The following is a 24,445-nucleotide window of genomic DNA, read 5'->3' on the forward strand; positions in this document are numbered from 1 at the left end:
GTGTGGGTTTAAGTATGTGTGTGTGTATGTATGTGTGGGTGTGTGTGTTATTGCACCTGCGTTTATTGCGGCAGAACTACCTGGGAACTGCTATCATTTCCGGTGTGATTTGTGCCGGAAACTCTGGTAAAGTTCAGCTATGGAAATTACTTTTGATAAGAGGCAAAGCAGCTGGAAGTTTTGTTTTCTATTAAACATCGACCAAAGTTCACAGAGTGAGGCGAAATAACAAAACTAAATAAAAATGTTTTCTTTCATATAAAAAAAAAGCTGCAAATTGCCCTCAAATGCTGAAGTTTCTGAGGTTCTGCTGTCCTCTTTAGGGCGGTGTGGTGTCTTGTTTTTATTCTGGCCGGCATGTGGTTGGATTTTTGATAATTGAAAGGGATTTCAGATAAACAGGTTAGATTAAGTTAAATAGTTAAGCATGTAGTTTGACCCTGCCAAAGTGGAATCTCATAGAAAAACCAATGAAGCAGGTTGTCGGTAGTGAGATTAGTTCTCATATCTTGGTTTATTTGGATTTTAATCGAGTATTTGTGGCATTTGAACGCTGCCTCTGTGGGATTTTCTTGTAGACTTCCAATATTTCCGAGAGAGAAAAGAGGTTAAGTTCAAATAATGGGTGCCATTGGAAAAAAAAAAAAAGATGAAGATGAGTGACCCAGAGAGGAGCAGCAGAAGAGCAGAAAGGAGGCTGAATAGGTCGGGGTGTTTACTGGGGAAACTACAAATCACCTTTGTATCGGAACACAACCAGAGCTGCACCGTGATTTAACAGTTTGAGCCAAATGTAGAGAATAAAGCCAACGAAGCAACCAATCAGAGGCAGAGGAGGGCGGGTCTTGCAAGATGTTTTTAACCGTCAGACAACAGATTTCTCCTATAGCTAACATCTTTGCTAACACTAGGCCAATGGCACTACACATGCAACAGAAACCAAACAAAATGTCCATCGAATTGGAGTCTTTTCTCGTTATGTTTTTGTGTTTTAATTTTGGTTTCATCCAACTTCTTTAAGAAATATCTGGATAGAATATGGTCAGAATTGGTTGTCAGCTGCTAGATCCGACTCATTTCACCTGCAGCTTGAAGAAAAACAAGTGACAAACTACTACAAACAGTCGACTGTAACTGTAAAATAGCCAAAATATAGACGTGTAGGATTTAAAATCAAAACCGGGAGATGAATGTGCTCAGAGTTGCTCGCTGAGGTGTTGATTAACAGAGAGATTGGCAGCACTGTCAACCACTTCACATCCCAGTTTCATCTGATTACATGTCAATATCAAAAAACATCACTCAGCGGCGCTTTAAACGGTCAAGCTCGTCTGTGAAGGCGGACTCTGACGAGTGTAATGAGTGCTGGATCTCACTCCGGTCCGTCTCATCTGCAGCTCTGCCTAGAAAGTATAAAAGCCGTCTTTCCAGGCCAGTTCTGATTAGGGCTTAGTTTTCTGGCGTGTCCCAGAATGCACCCCTCAGTACTTTAATACAGCGACTTAGCGACAGTATGATCTGCCTCTTTCACTGACTCTTCATTTCTACTCCTTTTATCTCCCAGTAGCTCATAAATACACATTGGTATGCATGCTGTTCTTTACCTCCTTGTACTGTCTCTTCTCACTCTCTGTAAATAAACTTTGTTCTCCCGCACACACTAAACAAGGTGTGCGTTAGCCTTGAGGTAGACACTGCAGTTTATTATGTTCGCCTTTTTGAGATGAAACACTGGCGGGGTTAGTGAGTCTCTCATATATTGTCAGTGAAGCATCTCTACACGGTTCCTCTTCATCTCAGCGTGAGTTCAGCAACGTAGACGCTACTGTCTCCAGTTGAATTAATCACTTTTTGACTTACTTGGGTAACACGGCGTTTTGATAGATAGCCAATTTTTTATTTGCAGAGAAAATAAAAGCAAAAGTCTGGAGCCCAGCCGGCGTCTCATAGAGGCTGTAGTGTTCAAAACATCCGGTGCTGGGCTTAATGATTCACAAACTGAGGATGAGGCGATTAGTCTTACCTGTAATGTGACTGAAATTAACTAAAGATCCTGGGGAGCATGAAGAAGAATATTTTCACGCAGAGACACACCGCTATTGTATTTTCTAAAAGACATTCCTATGGCAGTCTGATGCTCGTTTGTTTCAGTCAGGAGCTTTAAACCGTGCATGAACTCACCTGTGAGGCCAGGCTGACTTTGACCGAGTTCAGTCTGGTAAAGTGGTCACCCAGTAGTAATGCTGTGCTCCCCGGCGGGGCTGTGTGTCGTTTGTGTTGATAAGGCAGTTTGCATGGATGGATAGCCATGCGGTAGGAGAGCAGAAACAGAACTATTCTGGCTCGTTCATTCAGGACGGAGCTGCCGCGGAGCTCCACATCCTCTGTGCCAAGTGCTGCTGCAGTCAGGAACACAACCAGCTGTGCACCGAGTGGACAGACCATCAGGAGCTTCTGCTTCACACTGAGTTACATTTCCTGCTCCATAATTCATACCTCTGTTGTTTGTTGTTGTTGTTCAGTCTGTCTGCACTGCGTCCTCTACAATTTCTCTTCATAATTAAAACGTGCTTTTATTGGGAGAAGTTGAAGCGATACTGTACCCACAATCAGCAGAACCAAGTGCAAAAACACAGATGTGTTGAAACTTTGAATGTATTTTTGCTGCAACTTTAGGTTTGATGTTCGTTTTCTCTGATGACAACACTGTGCTGATGTTCTTGTTAGGTTAAGGCAAAAATAACCCTTGGTTAGAGTTAGGAAAAGATCATGTTTGGCTTAAATTACCTGGTTTGGTCACCATAAACACGGCTGGAGACATCCCAACTTCCTGTGAATAATATCAGGTTTTTGTCACCTCAGAATTGACTGTACTTCTTATTAAAAACACCAGGTTTTTGTCGCCCAAAGACAGCTGGAAATTGTCCTGCGATTTCTTAAAAAACACCTGATTTTGTAGCCACAAACACAGCTGGAGATGTTATGACTTCCCATCAAAACTGTCCAGATTTGTCACAACAAACGCAATGCTCATAGATGTTAAAACTCGATGCTCCCTCTTCAAAAATATCTAGCCGTTAATGTTCGTTTTATCTGGTGACAACACTGTCTTCTGTGCTAATGTTCTGGTTAGGTTCAGCCACAAGAAGCACTTGGTTAGGGTTAGCAAAAGATCCCGTTTGGTCCCTATAAACGTCCTGACTTCCTGTCAATAATCTCAGGTTTTGTTACCTCAGATGTGACTGGAAAATCTACAATGATCTCATTAAAAACATGTTTTTTGTTGCCCAAACACAGCTGGAGACGTTATGACTTCCCATCAAACCTATCCAGATTTGTCACCACAAACACAATGCTTACAGATGTCGAAACTCGATGGTCCCTTGTCAAGAATATCTAGTGGTTTCACACTAGGAAAAGATGATGTTTTAGTTGTAATAAACACTCCTGAAAATGTCCTGAGGTCTCTCTAAAAACACCTCGTTTGGTAGCCAAAAACACTTCTTTAGGTGTCCCAACTTCCTGCCAAATATATCTGTAGCATCACGCATAAATGTTGGAACGCTGTGGTTTCACACTAGGAAAAGATCATGTTTTGGCTTAATTTGGCCACAGACACAGCTGAAAATACCCTGAGGTCTCAAAACATTGAGTGTCTGTCGCCACAAACATGACCGGATTGTCTCGACATCCCATCAGAAACATCTGACTCGGCATGTGCTTCGTATAAACGTGAACATATTAGTTGTTCGCAGAATCGTACTCGCCAACATTTTCTCTTTGCTGCTGAGCTGTAATCTGTTTTAGAAACCCCGTCGAGGCAGCTGGAAGACATTTGTAGCTTCCTAATCGACAACAAATGACAACTGTTGTCAGGTTGAATTCATGGATGCTGGAGTGAGTTGACTCCAGGTGGAACAAGCTCTTTTTTTTTATGCCAGACAAAAAACATATTTTATAACATCCGTGAAAATCCTTGCAGCAGGATCCTCTCCCCCACTGTCATCTGCATGCTTGCTCACTTTGAAAACAAACCCAAAAACGACCTGATTTGAATGTGGAGAGACGCCGCGGCTCAGCCAAACCTCGCTCGAGAACAATCTGTAACCTGAACGAGCTGAAAACAAATGTAAATGCGACGTCTCGTCTTGTAACTCTGCACGACGTCTCTGTCACTTTGGGTTTTGGTTATGGACTACAGCCTGAAATAGATACGAACAGTCACCCAGAGAGAGAAATGAGATGTGATCAGCTGTTTGGAGTCGAGCATAAAGGCTGCAGTGTGTTGGGGAAAGCTGCTTTGAAAAGGCTCACAGTTTTTACAAGCTGCACTTCGGAAGAAGCTGAACCACAGCAAAGCTTCCCTCGAGGGAAACGCAGCGTTGTAACCTTCCTGAAAAAATACCAGAACAGATGACAACAACGTGTTTTACAAGTGCGCCGATATCTGTGAAGTGTTTTTATTAAAGTATGTGAGTCTGTTGCTCATAAAGAGACCAACCACGAATTGATCCTGCTAACAAAGGGCTTCATTGTTGTTAAAAACACATCGGTGATCCACACAACTCCACCGACATGTGTGTTTATCTTTATCTTGACTCAGTAACACACACACATCATCCTGCTGCCCCAAATACTCACCAGAGCACAAACTGTATCCATCCTCTGCTGAAAATAGTCCCCAGTAAATGTCCTATCTTGTCCTTTTTACTTTGAGGGAGGTTACCGATCCTTTTTAAACTAGAATGGCACTCAGTAGACCACATTCCTCCACCGAGGCCTAATCGTCTCCATTAATTCAGTCGAGCCTAATCCAATATCAAACTCCACAGCCCTGTCAGTTTTAAACCACCCATTAACCACCTGGATCTGTCCTTTTTATCCAGATCTGGATAGGAGAATTCAAGCATTTTCAAACACTTAAACCTTTATTTACACGTTCAGGTAAGTAAATGGTTCATACCCACCAAAATCATTGGAAACGGTCCAGTAGATCACGACGTCTGCAATGTAATCCATCAGGGCAACTGCGACCAGCAAAGCTCTGTGGAAAGTTCTTGTTTTTGGCACCAACGTGACTGAAATGATTCCCACGGTGGAGTAACAAGATCTTTTTTGTTTGCTAGTTTCACTCTGAAGTCTCGCAAGTCTGATCATTATAAACACAGCTCGAGATGTCCCAACTTCCTGTGAATAATATCAGGTTTTGTCACCTCAGACTTGACTGTACTTCTTATTAAAAACACCAGGTTTTTGTCGCCCAAAGACAGCTGGAAATTGTCCTGCGATTTCTTAAAAAACATCTGATTTTGTAGCCACAAACGCAGCTGGATTTGTTACGGCTTCCCATCAAACTGTCCAGATTTGTCACAACAAACGCAAAGCTCATAGATGTTAAAACTCGATGCTCACTCTTCAAAAATATCTAGCCGTTAATGTTTGTTTTATCTGATGACAACACTGTGTTAATGTTCTGGTTAGGTTCAGCCACAAGAAGCGCTTGGTTAGGGTTAGAAAAAGATCCCGTTTGGTCCCCATAAACATGGCTGGAGACATCCTGACTTCCTGTCAATAATGTCAGGTTTTTGCTACCTCAGATGTGACCGATCCTTTTTAAACTAGAATGGCACTCAGTAGACCACATTCCTCCACCGAGGCCTAATCGTCTCCATTAATTCAGTCGAGCCTAATCCAATATCAAACTCCACAGCCCTGTCAGTTTTAAACCACCCATTAACCACCTGGATCTGTCCTGTTTATCCAGATTTGCACCAAAAGTTAAAGGAGAATTCAATCATTTTCAAACACTTAAACCTTTATTTACATGTTTAGGTAAGTAAATGGATCATGCCCACCAAAATCATTGGAAACGGTCCAGTAGATCACGACGTCTGCAATGTAATCCATCAGGGCAACTGCGACCAGCAAAGCTCTGTGGAAAGTTCTTGTTTTTGGCACCAATGTGACTGAACTGATTCCCACAGTGGAGTAACAAGATCTTTTTTGTGTGCTAGTTTCACTCTGAAGTCTCGCAAGAGGTGAGTTTTATTCTATATTTCTATTTCTACTTTGCACAGAGCATCTGGAACATAAAACAATTTCCCCCCGAGGATTAATACAGTTTGATTGTTGCAGTTGTTGTCTTATCTAGATTCCGCCATGACTTGGTAGTTAGTTGAGGTAAACGCCAAAGTTCAACTCTGACATATATTTTTTTAATAACACTAATACATTCAAATTTAATATCACAGTTAAGTAAATGTACACGTTATGATAACGTTCATAAAACGGTATTCCTTAAAATCGGTATCCTGGTCTGGAGTTCAGCTCCAGGTCGCATTCAAAAGTCTGAAGAACTCTCATGATCTACAGAGAGCCTTTCGTTTACCAGACAAGCCCGTAAAACTTTAACACAACCATTAACACACACACACACACACACACACACACACACACATCTCATTGGTTCTTTAAATAGCTGCTGATAAGAATGCGTAGGGTTGAGCATCGTACGTAAGAAGGTTCGTTGTCCAGCGGGTCAAAATCCTACAAAACTCAGAGAAACTCTTGTTATGTCAAGATTTTAATGAGTCGGTGTTTGCGTACGTGTGTGTGTGTGTGCGTGTGTGTGTGCGTGTGTGCATGTGTGTGTGTTGGGTCGGCCTCCAGCAGCTCGCAGCCTGGAAGGAGAGAGTTATCTGTGCTTTAATCAGCCCGAGAACAGAGGGAGAAGGAGGGGAGCGCTCCCTCTCATTCTCTTTCTTTGGGTTTGTAATAAGGCTTCTTGCTCTAAATCCTTTAATCTGAGCAGGAATGAAGGCTATATCTCTGTCTTCTGGCTGCAAAGAACAATCTCTCCTTCTTTTCTGTTCATGTCTTTTTTTCTTTTTTTTTTTCGCTCTGGCACACATATTTCTCACACACACACACACAAAACTAAACCGCTGCTGAAACAGAGGCTGCCTTGTTAATTGAGAGCTGGTGGAGCCTTCTCTCCTCTGTCTCGCTGTTTATGTATATATGTAAAGGTTAGCAGGAGTCGTGGAGTGGAAGTTCAAAGGAGCAGAACAAAAAGTTTGGGGGAAACTTTTTGAATGGATGGAAGAAAGAGGTTGAAACGATTGGACGGGACTCACGTGCCTGAGCAGAAACACTATCAGAGGCTTTTTCTTGGCAGCGCTCCACGTGCGAAGGCGGCGCTAATTATTTTTTGATACGACTTTAGAGAAACAAGCAGGTTTTTTTGTTGTTTTTTTAATAAAACGCTTTCACATTCAGCTCTCGCTCTGGCTTTTCTATACAAGATACAGAGGTTTAATTTCCAGTGTGAGGAGAAGCTGTAAATGTGCTGGATCGGGTCCAGACGTAATGACTCGACAGCAGGAGCTGCAGTCATGGAGGCTGCCCACCTCGGCTACACAAACAGCCTCAGATAATGTGTTTTCATCCGGCTTTTCTTCTTCATTCTTCCCCTCCACTTATCTCCTGCATAAGTTATTCCAACCCACATGTGACACTTTTTCACTTAACTTTATTTCTCTCTTTTTTTTTTTTTTTTTTTGCTGCCCTTCAGACTGCAGCTGATTAGTCTGATTACAAGGTGATTTATAATCCAATTCTCTAAATACCTCCTGGTTTTTTCTCCCTAAAGATTATATCAAGTGATTTTTAATTTCCATTCAGGAAGTTTGGGGGGCGATTAACGCAATCTTTTCATCGCATGGCAATTATCGGCATGTTGCTCACAATGTGGTAACGTAAGGTAATGAGCACACCAGCAGCCGGTGGCGGCTCCAGACAAAAAATAAAAAGATATCCGTATCAGCCATCAGAAAGTCAGATGTTTTAAACTCTTTTTTTTAAATGCATGCACTCAATTTGGTGGAAATGCACAAGTGACAAGTAGTGATAGCACCATTAGGGAATTATTCTCCCTTAATGTGAGTGTCGGGGAAAAAAACTATCAGATGAAATATTGTCCATGTTTTTCAAGTTAACTATCGTCCAATATGCACCGGATTTATCTCTCCAGGGGGATGTGGGGTGATTTAAACATACCTGCGCCAGTCGGTGATTTTAATCCAGCGTGCATAAATAATTCAGCTGGTTTTCGACTAAATCGCCTGTGATTTAAAGCAAGTCTGAGCGATGCACTGCTGCGATTCTGCTGTTTTTGTGAGCTCAGTGTGAAGGTTGACTGCTGTATGAGAAAGGAAGTCGAAAGAATCTCGCTAATCTAATATTTGTTGACATTTTGGCAAAGTGGCTCCATTGAAATATGCCGAATGAGCCGTTAGGACTTCCTGTTTGCTGTGTATCCATTGATGTGCAGACAACTATCACTGGATTAGTTTAATACTGAAGAAAACTTCAAAATGTGAAGTTTCTAAAGCAAGTTCTGAATTGTCTTTTTCATCTGTGATTTTTAAGGAAACGCTGTACAAACTGTCAGTGTCTCAGGACTTTGATCGGGACATAAAATAACCATTTTGACCGACTTCAATCTCGACCAGGATGACAAAATAATAATCACTTCCTTCAAGATGAGAATAGACCCCCTCCCCTCAAAAAAATGAGCAATTTCCTCCTGTTTGTTTGATAAAATGTGCAGTGTCGGGCTGTTTTAATGCTCTCTTTAAGGAAGTTTGGTTTGTTTGTTTGTTTCTGGAGGAAACTGCTGAATATGTGACCAAGATTTAGATCTTCAGTAAGAAAGTCAGAGAGTATTGAGACACTGACTCTGAGAATTGTGCAAAAGGAGATTTAAAATAATGGCTGTCTGGTTGTGGATTTTGGATCATATCAACAGCGTATCGGACAGCATATTTGCCGCTACTGATATTTATTTGTGGTTATATTTCTTGATTTATGTCTACTAAGGATAGAAACACATCATCATGGTTAAACAGATGAATGCGTTGGACGAATCACGTTCCCAAAACAAGAGCGGCGTGTAGTCGTCATACGCTCGCAGTTTGCGTAGGTTTTGGCAAGAAAACTAGGATCTGAGAAAACATTGTGCTTCAGGCTCAAATATCAGTTTCTTCAGACTTTCTCCTCTTTAAACTACTTTGCCTGACTTCCTCCTGTGCTCCAGTAATAATGACTACGACCACAAGAGGTCGCTGCCCAGCAACAAACATCGATACGGGTAGAAATAAAGAAGAAAAGTCGTTTTTCAGATGAGGACCGGTTGAGTGTTTTTCTTTTTTTTAGTTCTGCTTTGTTACCAAAACTGTCGAAAATATCAATTAAAATCAAAAGAAGAAGAAGAATGTCTGCTTCTCTTTTATGTTACCGACATCTAAACGGTGGGTCGTCACGTCATATAGGGACTCGTTTCGTTTCAACTAAAAAAAAAAACAAGAACTGCTCTTTTTCTTTTTTTTTTTATCCTTTTAACTCTTTACACGCGCTGACAGAACACCTGCCAGGTTTTTGATCCGCTGCTGATCTTTTCATGTTCAGTTTGCCTTTAAAAAAAAAAGAAGAAAAAAAAAACCGGCATCATCAGGATCTGGAGCTGTTAAAGTCACTGAAAAACATCAATCATGACATCTTAAAGACTAGAAAATGAGCTGCTGTGTGCCGTCGGTGTGCTCTGACAGTTCCTCCCGTGCGAGCTGAACGCGGCGGGCGGGCGAAGCGGTGTGTGTGTGTTGTGCGTACACACAAGGACGCACATCATCAGTGTGTGCGGTTGTCAGGTTAATGGGAGGTGTACCCGGATATAAAGTGGTTGTTAATCGCTCTCTCTAACGCAGAGGACACAGCCACCAAAATTACATTTGCATAACGCAGGATTAATCTGGTGCGCGTGTGTTTGAAATCGTGTTTCTTCTTCGTACTTCTGTCTTTACCTTTCTGCAGAAAAACTTCCCATGCGTTTATGTAAAGTCATATTTATTTAAGAAGATTGATTTCCCTCCTCACAAGGCAGTCGGTGGGATTTCACTTCATTTTTTTTTCGGCGAGCTGTGAAAATAAATTTGCACTGACTGGAGACTTTAGATTGGTAATCCATCACAGAGCGCTTCCTTGCGTTTTATTTTTTGTCAGATTGACGCTGCTTTGTTTTTTTTACACGTTTTTTCCCCCAAAGTCACCGTGGGGGGGGGGATGGTGGTGCATTCAAAGACACAATTTGTTCATCAGCTGCCAATTAAAAAGCCATCTTCATTAGAGGAAACTACACCCAGAAGACAAACTACAAGCAAATCGTACATGAAATAAAAGTTGATGAGTAAGCCATCTGGGAAATCTCTCACGTCTTGGTGTCCTTGAATGCACCATCACTCCTATTCTGAACTGAAATTAGCCAATTTTTCACTTTCAACGAACAAAACAAGTCACACTTGACAACATGTCAACACCAGTGATTGATCCACCCAGAGCTGCTGCTGTGCCGCGTGTAGAGTTTAATCAGCATCAATAACCGAGCTCCATAATGAAAATCAAGCAAAAACATTCATATTTACTAAAAATCCAAGACTATTCATGTTTCACGTTGACCTGGATGTGTTCCTGGTTGTGTTTCCTTTCAGACTTCATGCATCCCAAAACTCTGAGTGTCCACTTAGTAATTTAACTATGAATTAAGTCACCTCCAACCACCCCTAAAGTCTCTGCCAATGGACTGACCCAAAGGCTACCGCTAGCTTAGCTCAAAATGTATTTGAGTGGAGGATGTTCTCCCCCACAGACCACCACACTGTTAACTCCGACAGTTGAGCCATTGGAAGCGTCTTTTCCAATAATCCCAGTGTCAGTTCTCCGCTGGTGTTCATCGGCTGGTAACTGGTTTTAATGAATTGCCGCCATTTATTGGCGTTTTCCTGTATTTACTGCTCGTTGTGTTCTCGGCCCCGAGCGTCCTCGCAGTCCGTCCTCTGACAGTCGCTCTTTGTCCTCGCTTCTCCCAGACACCGCTTGTTTTCTGCTCGCCGTGTCGCCGCCCAGCTGAGATGTTACCAAGTGGTACTGTAGTGTGTGTGTGTGTGTGTGTGTGTGTGTGTGTGTGAAGCACTGTCTGTTAATGACTGCCCCCCCCCACAGACCTCCTATCATCAGACTAATCCTCTTCTCAAAGGTCGACTTATTAGAGGCTCTCATTTTGTCATTGTGTAATAACGTCCACTCAGAGATTAATCCAGAGCCGAGTCATTTACATCCTCGCAGGTTTGTTCCACTCTTCATAAGTACTTCCTGCTGTCCTTTTTTTATTACTCTGCCCAGTTCCAGAGGTCTGTTGGTCCAATTTGATGAAACTCCAAAGAATAATGTCATTTCTTTCCTTTTATTGGCTCTCGTTTTCTTACTTCTTAATTTGATACGAGATAAAGTTAGCTTCAAGGGTCTAAAAATGGTTGAAATGATGGAAACCACATGACGTGTTGGATTAAATCAGTTCTGGTATGAAACCAACAGCGATGCTGATACTCGATTACTCCTTCAGGTCTCTTTGTGCTGGTTTCAGCTTCTACAGATGTGATGACACGCTGCTTCTTTGCCGTTTCTTGTCATTGTTAGTTGAATGAGGCGGAAACGATCAATCAGCAGAAGATTACAAGAGCAAATCGATCAAATATTTAAATCATTTTTTAAAAATTCAATCAGTTTTCTTTGGTTTTTGGGAGTTTTAATGGCTGTTTTGACATTTAAAATTAATATAGATATGTTAAAAAAAGAGATTTATCAAGGAAGTACTCGTCTGATTTATCAATAATACAAATAATCATTAGTTCTGTCTGTGAATCATGGATTAGTTGGACTTTGTGTGTGTTGTTTGGTCATTTTAAAATTTGACACTTTTAGGAATAAAACAAATAATAATATTTTATCAGACCTTTACTTTAGACGCAAATTTTAACATTTTTCTTGAAGATATTAATCAAGAAAATATTGTCTGATCAATAATAATTGGTGGCAGCCCTAAATTTAAACTTGCTCCCCTTTGCACTCTTCGTTAAAGTAAACACTTCAGACTTGTCGGCATCGTTGGACTTTCTGACATTTTCTAGACAAGACGACGAAAGAAGTGAATCCAAAGATCCTTTTCTCAAAGTTTTATTGCCGGGCTGTTCCTCCTGTCACGTCTGGAATCTCCTCCAGGACCTGAAAGAATCCTACAGTCTGGTTCCTCTTTGTTATTCTCTACATTAGAGAATGTGTAATGCCTTTGTGGTCTCTGGGACCGGTGGAGGAGATTGTGTGCCGTGTGTTGTGATAGATGAGATATATCGGCCGTGTGTGTGTGTGTGTGTGTGTGTGTGTCTGTGTGTGTGTCCTCCTCGGTTTTTATGCTTATGTTGTCTCAGCCATGCTCTCCTGCAGGCCCCTTCATTACCACCAATAAGAACTCAATTTCCCCCGGGCTGCACCAATCATAGCACTCATATCCCCTCCAGGCCCGGCCAATCAGCTTCAATGTTCCTGCAGCATGGTGTCATGAATGGCTAATGGCGCCCGGTGGTGGGCTGTGAATGCAGATGAGACCACACATGGGTTTTTTTTTTCTAACACAGAGAAAATTTAAACCATAAACAAGGAAAATTGGGTCTTCAGATTCACCACACGGACTGAAGGAAGTCTGGACCGTCGACATTATGACAGGAAACAGGACGATGGGTGACGCGCAACGTTCAACCGAATACCCACCGATACAGTGTGACGTCAGAGAAATCATGTGTGTAGCCTAGAAAATAGCGATAAGACAAACTTAGCTAACTAGCATGCTAATTCCTTACTGCATGAGTAATAGGAAGCATACGATAACGTAAGTGTGAACTTTGCAGCGTACAAAGAATAAACAGCGGCTCCCGGGGTTGCTAGCTTAACGGGGTTGGCAAGTTTTCCCACCGATTAGTAAACTCGTGACAACCCCGCTAATATAAAGATGCAAACCGAAGAGTTCCTCCTGCCGCAGCTACACATTAAAGCATTAAAGGGACAGTGTGTAATATATCAAGTATTTAGCGCCATCTAGCTGTGAGGTTCTACATTGCAACGCTCCTTTGCTCACCCCTCCCGTTCTGAAGACGTTGGAGACGTTCCGGAAGCTACGGTGGCCCTGACGGACAAGAAACTCATTTTCAAATATGGACTCTTTCCCAACAGCGTCGAGTATTTCTACTGATTCAAGTAATGAGGTAAAGATGTAGTTAGTTATTGTTATTGTTAGTGACGAGCGCTCCCAGTTCCGCAGTCAAGCTAGCTCTGAGCGAAAAAACGTTTAGCCTTACGACGTAGTACCACGTAGTGCTTTGTGTCCCTCGCGGCAAACCATAGTTTTTTTTAAAACCAGAAAGACATGGCGGCCTCCATAGAGTTTGCCCGTGCTATGTATATTCAGATAGGTAATTCTTCACTCAGGAGGATAAGTCAGATTGTTGGCAGAGGTAATTGTACACCGATGAGGACTTACTTATGAATGAAGACGCTGATTTGAATTAATAAATTACTTAAATCATTACACACTGTCCCTTTAAACTCGTGAAGTAGAATCGGCCAAACGGCAGCCATTTTTAAAAATATATCTGAGTAGTTTTATTCAGTCTGTGAAAGAAATGGACCGAGAAGGAGCTTTTTAGATGAAGAGATAACTTACAGGTGACGGGCTGCTCACCTCCAACTCCAAAAGGAAAAGAAAAGTACTCACATGCAGCTCAATTTAACTGCGTTACTGCCGACAGGTGTTGCGTTTATTTGTTAATATCACACCGTGTTTTCAGTGGGATTGAGACGACACTGTTGGCTGTGTCGTTGTTATAATTACATATTTCGCAGCCTTATGTGTCATTAGTTTGATGACAAACTATCCGTTCACCACCGTGCAGAGTTTTTCCTAAATAAGCTCCCACGAGGGGAAACGTGAAGCGGCGTGTCTCCATGGAGGCGTCTGCACTTGTTGTGTTTCTCCGCTCCTTTTTATTCAGGTCTTTTTCTTCCATCTGTGTCCCGTCTGTAAATGTATTTAAGGGTTCTGGCAGGACTCGGTTTGTGTTCACAGAATTCAGGAATGAGTATTTTCAGCCGACATTCCGCCGCTTCTTGTCCCAGAGTCTGTGTGTGCGAGATTACACCGGCACCGACCGGCCCAAACGTTACTCGGCAGAAAAAACTTTACCAACAAAGGGGATAAAAATGCAAATGTAATGGAGAAGCGAGACCGGCCTAAACACTCGGCGACACGCACACACATTTACAGGAGGGGAGAGCGGCAATCTGTGTCTCATTAAAATCCCGAGTGCATACTTTGAAAAGTCTCGAGCGCTGACCCCTCTGCTAAAAAGTTCGGAGTGAAACTAAATCCAGGAATGTCTGCAGAAGCTCCAGCCAGGGGAATAAAGCCCGACTGATTCTCTTTCTCTCTCTAACCTCTCTAAGCTTTTCTCTCTTTCTAACTTCTCTTTGTAATCCACATTGTTTCTCTGCCTCAGAGTCTCCCTCACCCGTTTCTCTCGCCTCCCTCTGTCTGTCTTTACATCCTCACCCCTCGGGAACGACTTCAAACAGAACCGGTTTACTGACACGCCAGATCTCTGGGGACGACCCAGATCTGAGACTCCATATAAGGATGTTCTGTCTGTCTGCGTGTTAACCCGTCTGTCTGTCCACATGTCGGCCTCAGCGTTAATACTTCACCCAGCGAGACATTTAAATTGTTAAAACACTCCGATACTTCATCCCAAGACTAAATATTAAATGTCTTTTTTTCTTTTTCTGTCTCAAAACAAAACTCAGAAAATGCACCAAAGGGAACTCGTGTGAAGAGACAAACAAGGCTGATTGATTTCACTGAAGGTCCCGAGGTATTCTGACATGAACACTGGCTCCTTCATTTCCCATAATGCAACGAGATATCTTGTTTAGACTCTTCCTGACGACTAAACAAACAATATTTCCTGGATTATTAAAGATAAAATAAAAGATTTCATATTGGCGGCTCGGTTCTGCTCGAGGTTTCTTCCTGTTAACGGGCAGATTTTTGTCTCCAGGTGTCACAAGATGATTGATTGTTGTGAATTGGCTCGAAACAAATAAAGACTGATTGATAAAAGGGACAAAACTCCAAAAATATTTACACCTTTGCACATTGAGATGCTGAATTTGTGTATATTGACATTATTATACGATGACGATGATGGAGTTTATATTCGTGTCGCGCACTACCAGAAAAATACAGTTTCTAACATTTCATCAGAGTTGTTTGAGTTATTTTGCAGTCCGGTCATAAACTAAATATTCTGCCTCGTCTTTGAGGTTAACAGAGAATATCTGCTATAAAACAGGTGAAAGTTTTTCATGATCATCCAACCAAAAGTGATCAGCATGACTGGAGGACATTTTAGTAGAAATGACGATGGAAGCGACGTCGTTAACGTCGTCATGAACGACAAAGAAGAGCAGCAAATTCATTAAAGGAGCTGGATCCAGCAAATGTTGGCCGACAGGATTGATTGATTATCAAAATAGTTGGAAAATTAGATTCCTCGACTTCTCGTTGCAGCTCTTAAACGTCACTGTGACAACAAACGAGCCGTGTTATCCTGAACCTGCCGTGAAAACGATCTGCTGAAACGTCCTCACAGGAGATCTGAGAGTCAAACTGTTGCTCACACGGACACACACACCTTTTACACCTCTGACACACCGTTTATTCCTGCCAGGCTTTAAGAACCAAAGCAGGGGGATAAAAGAAAGAAAAAGAGAAAGAAAGGGCCAAGATGGCTGACAGAGCGCAGAGATAGATCCCGTGTGGAAACCAAAGATGATTTTCCTTTGATGTGGCAGATGCACACATCCAGAACGGCTCCTCTGAGACGGAGAAGGTGAATATATCTGCCGTCTTTATGCCTTTTTTTATTTATTTCTTTTTTTTTAACTGTGGTGTGGGAGGAAGGGAAAGATGAAATTTAATGAGAGGAGGCCACATCACAGGGACACAGACACGCGGCAGAAGAACGTTGTGTTTTTTAGTTTTTTAAAAGCAAAAATGAAACGCAGTCGTGATCCGGCTGAAAGACTCTGATGCTCCCGACAACCAGCACATTTTAAATCTGTACTGCAGAATCAGACTTTGGAAGGAACCTTTGTACTCTAAATATCTCAGATAACAACATTACATACTTCTAATAGATTTAAATGTCCGTGAACTGACGAAGCTGCAACCACAAGTTCAGCCGACCAGTCAGACGGCAGCGCAGCATCGTTAACTGGTCGTAATGTGATTAATGCTGCCTTTCAAAGTAATGATAGGATTGTGGGATCATGGTGTTTCATCTCCAGAAGAAGTCGTATGAAGTCGTGCTGCAAGGCAACTGCATCGAGAAGCAACTGAGGCTCCTCGGATGTTGTGAAATTAGCGTCCACGTCCCGACTCCTGAACTCGCAGCTTTTAGAAAATGTCCCGTTCTGAGGTTGTAAATACCTCAAGAGAGGGAAAAACTTCCACCTTTGCTTGAATTTGGGTATTTAAAGGGATATTCCGGTGTAAGTTTAATCCATGGTCTAATCACAGCGTGAAACTGTGTTAGACTCCCTCTCGAGAGATCAAGTTAGCAGACCGCTAATTTACGGAGTTTTATCAACCTCAGAAACGACCGCACGACAACAATACACTGCAGTAAATGGATCCAAATATAAACCGCCACCAAAAAGCCACAAATAATGCTCAGAACAGCACCAAACTTCAGCAACAGTACAAATAGGGTCTCAGCACATAGTCCGGGGCATCTAACCTCCGCTAGCTTAGCTGGATTTCTATTGTGAAGCTAAAAACAGACTTCAACTCTCCTCCATCAGCTTCCAGGTCGGGGAAGTCCCGACGCGACGATTACCGAGTGCGGTTAGAAATGCTCAATTCCGTTCTTTTCCCTGTCCGCTCTCGATAATAACTGTTATAAACTGGCAGGTAAGACACATATGAACTTTGATTGCTTTTCCATGGAGTCATAATCATACATTTTCATCCATGAGCCGCGGAACTCTACTGCACTCGGTAATCGACTCGTCGGGACTTCCCGTCAACAGGAAGCTGCTGCAGAAGAGTGGTAAATTTAGTCAGCTTTTCAGTAGAAATCCAGCTAAGCTAGCGGAGGTTAGATGCCCCGGACTATGTGCTGAGACCCTATTTGTACTGTTGCTGAAGTTTGGTGCTGTTCTGAGCATTATTTGTGGCTTTTTGGTGGCGGTTTATATTTGGATCCATTTACTGCAGTGTATTGTTGTCGTGCGGTCGTTTCTGAGGTTGATAAAACTCCGTAAATTAGCGGTCTGCTAACTTGATCTCTCGAGAGGGAGTCTAACACAGTTTCACGCTGTGTTAGACCATGGATTAAACTTACACCGGAATATCCCTTTAAAAGGTGTTGGAAGCCTCTCAAGGACGCGTTAACGTGGAGATCAAACCAACCAATCCTTCAGAGACGCACTTTGCATTTTTGTTTGTGAAAAGATAAAGATAACCAGCTCGTCCTTGGCAGTCTGAGACTTCTGCGTCTCCTGTATTTATTCTGCGGTCCCTCTAAAACAGGTTTCTTTCTTTGTGTCTGCGTGTTTTGTTCTCCTCTCAGAAGGGAAAGTGATAATTGAATTTTCTCCCAGAACATTCGTGTGCTTTTACGCACACATGTTCAGATTCAGTAGATTCTCCTCACAACCTTTTGGGGAACAGTGAAGCTTTGAACTGGAAGTTTGTGTACGTGTTGGTAACTACGTCTCCTGTGTGTGAGACCTCAGTAAAACTCTGCAGTGCAGCTATTAAAGAGCACCTGACTCTTGATATCAGCGGATAGGTAATTTAGGTGAGCAGGTGGTTAGAGAGATAAGTCCTTTCACACTAATAAATCCCTTTGCAATGAAGCGAACTGAGGTGAATTCAATTTGGGAGAGAGTAAAAAGCTCAGGTGGAAGCGCCGGGCAATTGACCACCAATCAGAACTATCTGAACGCTGCTGTAAAGCAAAAAAAAAAGGAAAAAAGAAGCAATGATTGGCCGGTTAAAAGCGTGAATGAATAAATTAACATGATGTGACTTTAAGCAGCATGATTGATGGGACAGAAAGCAGAGACGACGACGGCGTAATGAAAAACATTTTTATGATGAATGATAAAACTTTACAAGGACGGGGGCGAAAAACGATGTGCTGAATTTCACATTAAGTTTAAGCGACTCGCTCAAGAATAAACCTGATAGTTGCATAAATGGTAAACAGCTTAATAATTAGAGCAGAAGAAATGTTGTGTTGGAACAGCGAGCGTGGTGTTGCCGCGCTCTGGAGTCGCCTTGTTTTACAGCCACAGGCCGCCGCTATAATTAAACACACCCATCCAGACTAATGGAAGGAGAAACTCAGTGTGTCACACAACTAATTGCTACACTCGGTCTCTCTCTTTTCTTCTTTTTTGTTGTCGTAGCTAATCTAATCTGGCTCGGCAACTCTCACTTTTTAGGCCGTTACCTTCACCTCCTCCTCCTCCTCCTCGCTTTCCTCCAGTAAAGAATGTCCTGGCTTTAATGAGGAGCTCCTTGTTATTGCTTCTCGTCTCTCTCTCTCTTTGCGCTCAGCGTTCATCCTTCTCCACTTTCTGCTGCTGTTGGAGTACTTAATAACAGAGTCGGAGAGAGTTGTTGAGATTCTGCTTTGTGTAGCGGACAAGAAAGAAGAGTCTCTCAAGGTTTGTTGTCAGGACTGTGTTCACAAAACAAGTTCAGGGCTCAAATTAAAGATGAATATGTCCATTATTTAGCCGTCACAGTGTCCCAGAGCCCAACATGAAGTCTTCTAATGTCTTTTATTGTCCCTGGTGGTTACATTTACTGAATTAACGAGAAGACCAGAATGATTAAGATTTTGTCAGAGACAGTGTTTCATAAAGTTTATAAAGTTCCTTCTAACTCAACAACTCCCTTAATTCAGTGATTTTTAAAGGGAGTCTGGTGATTTGATGTGTCAATAAAAGGTCGTCTTCTTTCATAAATTTAATCCGTAATCAGTTGAAAGTGTGTTTAAATAGCCGCTAAATGTTCAGGACTCAAACTTATGAACAACATGTCCATTATTTAGTCGTCTTAGTGTCCCAAAGCCCAACATGAAGTCTTCTAATGTCTTTTATTGTCCCTGGTGAGCGTGGCAGGGACGTAACATTTGCTGAATTAACGAGAAGACCAGAATGATTAAGATTTTGTCCAAGACAGTGTTTCACAAAGTTTCTAAAGTTTCCTCTTACTCAACAACTCCTTTAATTCAGTGATTTTTAAAGGGAGTCTGGTGATTTGACATGTCGATAAAAGGTTGTCTTCTTTCATAGATTTTATCCGTAATCAGCTGAAACTGTGTTTAAATCAGGACTCAAACTTGTGAATAATATGTCCATTATTTAGTCGTCACAGTGTCCCAGAGCCCAACATTACTACTTTACAATAAATATCAGTAATAAATGGAAATCTAGTTAATTAAACAGCAGCTATGTAACATTTAAAGGCTTTATACACATTTATTCTGCCATCAAATGAGTGTTGAATGAAATTAAGAGCTGTGCATTTTGCTATATTTACCCTTCCAAAAAGTGTAATCTTTTGTTTTTCTTCTGTGGTGGGCGTAGCAGGCAGATAATGTTTGCCGAATTAACAAGAAGACCAGAATGATTAAGATTTTGTCCGAGACAGTGTTTCACAAAGTTTATAAAGTTCCTTCTAACTCAACAACTCTCTTAATTCAGTGATTTCTTAAGGGAGTCTGGTGATGTTCTCCCTGTTTACTGTTTTTATCAAATTGAGCATGTTTACTGTCAGTAACAGGTCGTCTTCTTTCATAAATTCAATCCGTAATCAGTTGAAATTGTGTTTAAATAGCCGCTAAATGTTCAGGACTGTGTTCACAAAACAAGTTTAGGGCTAAAATTTATTATTATTATGTCCATTATTTAGCTGTCACAGTGTCCCAGAGCCCAACACGACGTCTTCTAATGTCTTTTATTGTTTGATCAACACACCAAAAGCCAGAGATTTTTAATTTACAACCATGTAAAACAGAATAAAGCAACAATTCGGTCACACTTGACAATAAACATGAGTAATAAATGGAATTCTGCCATCTTATTAATGCAAAATGAAATTAAGAGCTGTGCATTTTACTATTTTTAACATCCAAAAATCTTCTGTTTCTTCCACCAGACATGATGGAGCGGTGGTGGGCGTGGCAGTTTGCCCTGGTCGCCCTGGCAACCGTTTACCTCAGCCCCTCGCTGGGCCAAAACGCAGAGTTCCAGTCCGACACCCTGATCAACAACGTGGTGGCCGACCCTCGTACGGGCCGGCTGTACATCGGCGCCGTCAACTCCCTCTACCAGTTGAACCCTGACCTCGGGGTCGAGTCCCGCACCGAGACGGGCCCTAAACGGGACAACCGACAGTGCACGCCGCCCGTCACGGACGCCTGCGACAACGCCGTGGACACCGACAACCACAACAAGCTGCTGCTGGTCCAGGGGGCCAAGGACGTCCTGGTGGCCTGCGGCAGCGTCTACAGAGGGATCTGCTCTCTGAGGAACCTGAGCAACGTGGAGCAGCTGCTGTACTTCAGCGACACCAAAGGAGAGAAGTCGTACGTGGCGAGCGCCGAGGAGAGCGTCTCTGTGGTGGGAGTGATGTCATACTTCACCAAGGATAAAGACAACTTCACCGTGTTCCTGGTGAGGAGGACACACTCCGACACACATAATCTTATATATGTTGGTTCCAGCAGCAAAAAAGGCCAAGCAGAAAATTAAATCTTAAATATCTTCATGGATAACATTTGCCGAATTAACAAGAAGACCAGAATGATTAAGATTTTGTCCGAGACAGAGTTTCACAAACTTTATAAAGTCTCTTCTAACTCGACAACTCTCTTAATTCAGTGATTTCTTAAGGGAGTCTGGTGGTTTTCTCCACATGAGTCAAATAAGTAGCCTATATTATAAATATTGGTTACTGGTGACTGTTTTTATCAAATATGACGTGTTTTCTCACAACAAAAGTTCTTCCTCTTTCATAAATTGAATCCGCAATCAGTCAAATTGTGTTTTAATAGCTGCTAAATGTTCGCAGGTAAGAAGCAGCAGGAGGCGCTCTGATTCACTTTTTACAAGGAGAGAAAACGACTTAATGTTTGGCATTTAATGCTGAATTTACAAGAAGGCTGAAGCGATTTTGAATTTGTCATAGGTAGCATTTCACAACATTCATAAAGTGTCTCCAAACTCAGCAACTCTCAAAATTGGTGATTTTTTAAAGGGAGTCTGGTTACTTTCTCCACGGGCAACAACGAAGCAGCCGGTTTATAAAGTTTCTCCAGACTCGCTGACTGACACCGAGACCTTTCAGTGCAACGGTGGAAATTATTAAACGTATAAACTATTTGACGGGCGAGTTATTAATACTGCTGCTGTTCTCGTGTCTCAAGTGTTTCAGGAGGAAAGTTTCCAGTTGGTCTCATTCTGTGAGTCGTGTCTCAGTTCAGCGCACATCTCTGTGATTCAGCGACGTCTAGTTTTAGTTTAATGAGACCAGAACCAGAAAGTGAAATTTGCTGCCTGCTGCTGTGTGAGTCCAAACTCTTTCCACTTCCTTGTTTCATGAGTGTTTCATCACCTCGTCCGTCTCAGGTCGGTAAGGGCTACGGCAACCACGACAGCACCAAGCTCATCTCCACCCGGATCCTGCAGGACTACGGCGACTGGGTCGTGTTCGACAGCATCATCGAGGCCTCGGCGGTCCAGGCCAACCCCTTCCTGCTGCGCTACCTCCACGACTTCCGCTTCGCCTTCAAGGACGGCGGCTTCGTGTACTTCCTGTTCTCGCGGACGCTGGGGGTCCAGGACACCAAGAACTACACCTTCATCTCCAGGATGTGCGAGGACGACCAGGGTTATTACTCCTACACCGAGCTGCAGCTCAACTGCAGCAGCACCAACAAGTACAACAAGGCTCAGGTGAGGAGGCGCTCGGGACACATCTGGACATTTTGCATCCTGATGAGTTTGTGTGATGTGTTTTATGAAATGCTCTGTCCTGACTCCTGAAACATTTTTCATATCCAACCCGCTCTTGAACTCTTGAGCTTCAATTTATAGGATCTCTCTGAGCTTCTGTTATATCTGCTCGACACAGATTTACACTTTTAACATCTAACACACTTTTTTATCTCTTCCTCTTCTCTCAGGCTGCTTATGTAGCGACGCCAGGTGAAGTTCTGGCTCAGAGTTTTACCAGATCGGGCGAGTACGGACACGTTTCAGCGTCTGACAAAGTGCTCTTTGTCACCTTCACTTCTGATGAAGACCCGTCTTCTTCCGCCATGTGTAGGTGTCATTTTTAACGCTGGCAGATCTTTCTTGATAAATCACTGTTGGCTGAAGTTTGTCTGTTGGTTGGCTGAATTTCTAAATATTTCCGTTCATTTGACAGCGAGGTGATTCAGTTTTTGCTGTGGATTTAAGCTCCAACATATCATAAAATATTTGAGCGTGTGACTCAGTTTTATGACTTATTTTCTTAGCAACAGCTCTGGATATTTTGATAATGATCATCACTTGATCTTCATTAATAGATAGATCAAAAGTCAAATCAGTTATTGATCCTGAACCTCCATTTTTGAAGTCCTGAAAATCTTTATTTTTACAGGATAACGTTTACATTTGGAATTATCCTTTTCTAACAGTTTCATCACGAGTGAGCGTAACCGTCGTCACATTTCCTCTGAAAGATTCTACAGTTCTTTCAAAATAAAACTGTAGATAATGAGGGACGTGCAGCCTCGGCCGTCGTTTGCTTTTTATTCCGTGTCAGAAAACATGTACTCAGATCATCTGTCATGTACTTCTGTGATAAATAAGAAGGGAGAGCGTGTAGAGACGGTGTTGGTGCTTCTGTTTGCAGGTATGTACCCTCTGCGCTCCATTAATAAAAGGCTGGTGGAGATAATAGGAGCCTGTTACAGCAACAACGGCATCATTAACGAGAAGCCTGCCGTCTACTCGCCGTACTCGTCCAAGGCTGAGGAGCTGTGCAGCAGCAATAATCAGGTGAGAGAAATCTTCCCTGTGTGTCGGAGATAAAGAGGAACTGAAACAAGAGCGACGAACATCGACAGCCGAGTCAATAAGTCTGCGTTAATGTGAATGATTTGAATTTGCTTCCTTCAGAATAACATGGCCCTCAGATACAAGTGTGGAGCCGAGTTCCTGCCCTCCCCTCTGGCCAGTAAGGCCGAGTACGCCTTAACGGCTCAGCACCCGCTCATCTGTAAGGGTCACATGACGGCGGTTGCCGTGGCGGTGGAGAAGGGGCACGCCGTGGCGTTCCTGGGCACCGCCACTGGAGAGGTAACGACTTCCCCCGCCGGCTGGCTTTTTGTTTTTCTCTTTTCCTTCTCTGCTTCACTCGTTCTTTTTCTATGTTCCCCCTTTTTGTCCCCGTCTGAAAGGTGAACAAGAATTCCCCGTTCTAATTATAGTCGGTTCAAACGGACACAGTTTCCTGAGCACAGATGCAGCGACGTAAAAAAAAAAAAGTACCCAAAAGTCAAGAAAGAATGACTTTGGTAAAAAGAGAAATGTACAATATTTGCAATAAATGGAAAGTACGACTCCAAGTGCCTCAGAATTGTACCTGAGTAAACGTACATCAATCTAAATGTCTTATTTTATTAAAGTACTTCTATATTTTCAGGTTTGACGGCTTAATGGCTGTTTTCTGAACGTGTCCCTGAACACACCAAAACAAAAAATACATTTGTAAACTGTATCTTTCACATGAACACATTAAAGTTGTGTTGTAGGCTGATTATTAACTTTATGGAAGTCATGATTCACAGATAACAGGAACTAAAACCGTTAGCTGTTTATCTTGCTAGCTAGCTTGTTAGCAAACTTTTCTTGAATAGTATTTTTTTGGACAGCAGTCAAACTGAAGATACTGCTAGAAATCACACTAGCAAGTTAGCTCACATGCTAGTTAGCTGATTTAGGCCTTCATGCTGCTCTGTTCTCTGAATTAAAGGTTTAACTTCTTACCTTTAATGAATTTGGATAGTTCACTTTAGTCACTTTAGTTTACTGGAGGAGAGTGTTGCACATTCATTTCTCAGAAAACAGGAAGAATGAATATTTCCATTTTTACTTGCTAGATTTTTGAGTTCGATATTTATATCTTTTGTTATTTCAAGAAACTGTCCTGCAAAATAAACTACAAAAAAAGATATTAACGGTTTTGTATGGTGCTCTCATCATTGAGGCCTAAAAATAACATCACAGCACTTTATGAAACAACATGTAAATGAATAAAAACAATAAATAAAGAAATAAAAACTACTACTTTACAGATTGTGTCCAACACAGCTGCAAACGGCACAGCAGAGTTCGGATGGGTGAGATTTAAATGCACTCTAATGCATTTTCCTTG

The 24,445-nt window shown here is 42.2% G+C and overlaps 1 protein-coding gene across 1 annotated transcript in view; it reads left to right on the plus strand.

The window, feature by feature from the left end:
* Nucleotides 1-24,445, plus strand: part of plxnb2a.1 (plexin b2a, tandem duplicate 1) — a 180,537-nt gene that overhangs the window by 117,519 nt on the left and 38,573 nt on the right. Inside the window, exons 5-9 of the mRNA XM_030440172.1 lie at nucleotides 20,177-20,694; nucleotides 21,649-21,975; nucleotides 22,206-22,344; nucleotides 22,922-23,067; nucleotides 23,188-23,367. Of these exons, the coding sequence (XP_030296032.1) occupies nucleotides 20,179-20,694; nucleotides 21,649-21,975; nucleotides 22,206-22,344; nucleotides 22,922-23,067; nucleotides 23,188-23,367 (1,308 nt within the window). The 5' untranslated portion in view covers nucleotides 20,177-20,178. The remainder of the gene's footprint in view (nucleotides 1-20,176; nucleotides 20,695-21,648; nucleotides 21,976-22,205; nucleotides 22,345-22,921; nucleotides 23,068-23,187; nucleotides 23,368-24,445) is intronic.

This window comes from Sparus aurata, chromosome 14 (assembly GCF_900880675.1).
Source record: "Sparus aurata chromosome 14, fSpaAur1.1, whole genome shotgun sequence".
In the NCBI taxonomy this organism is placed as follows: Eukaryota; Metazoa; Chordata; class Actinopteri; order Spariformes; family Sparidae; genus Sparus; species Sparus aurata.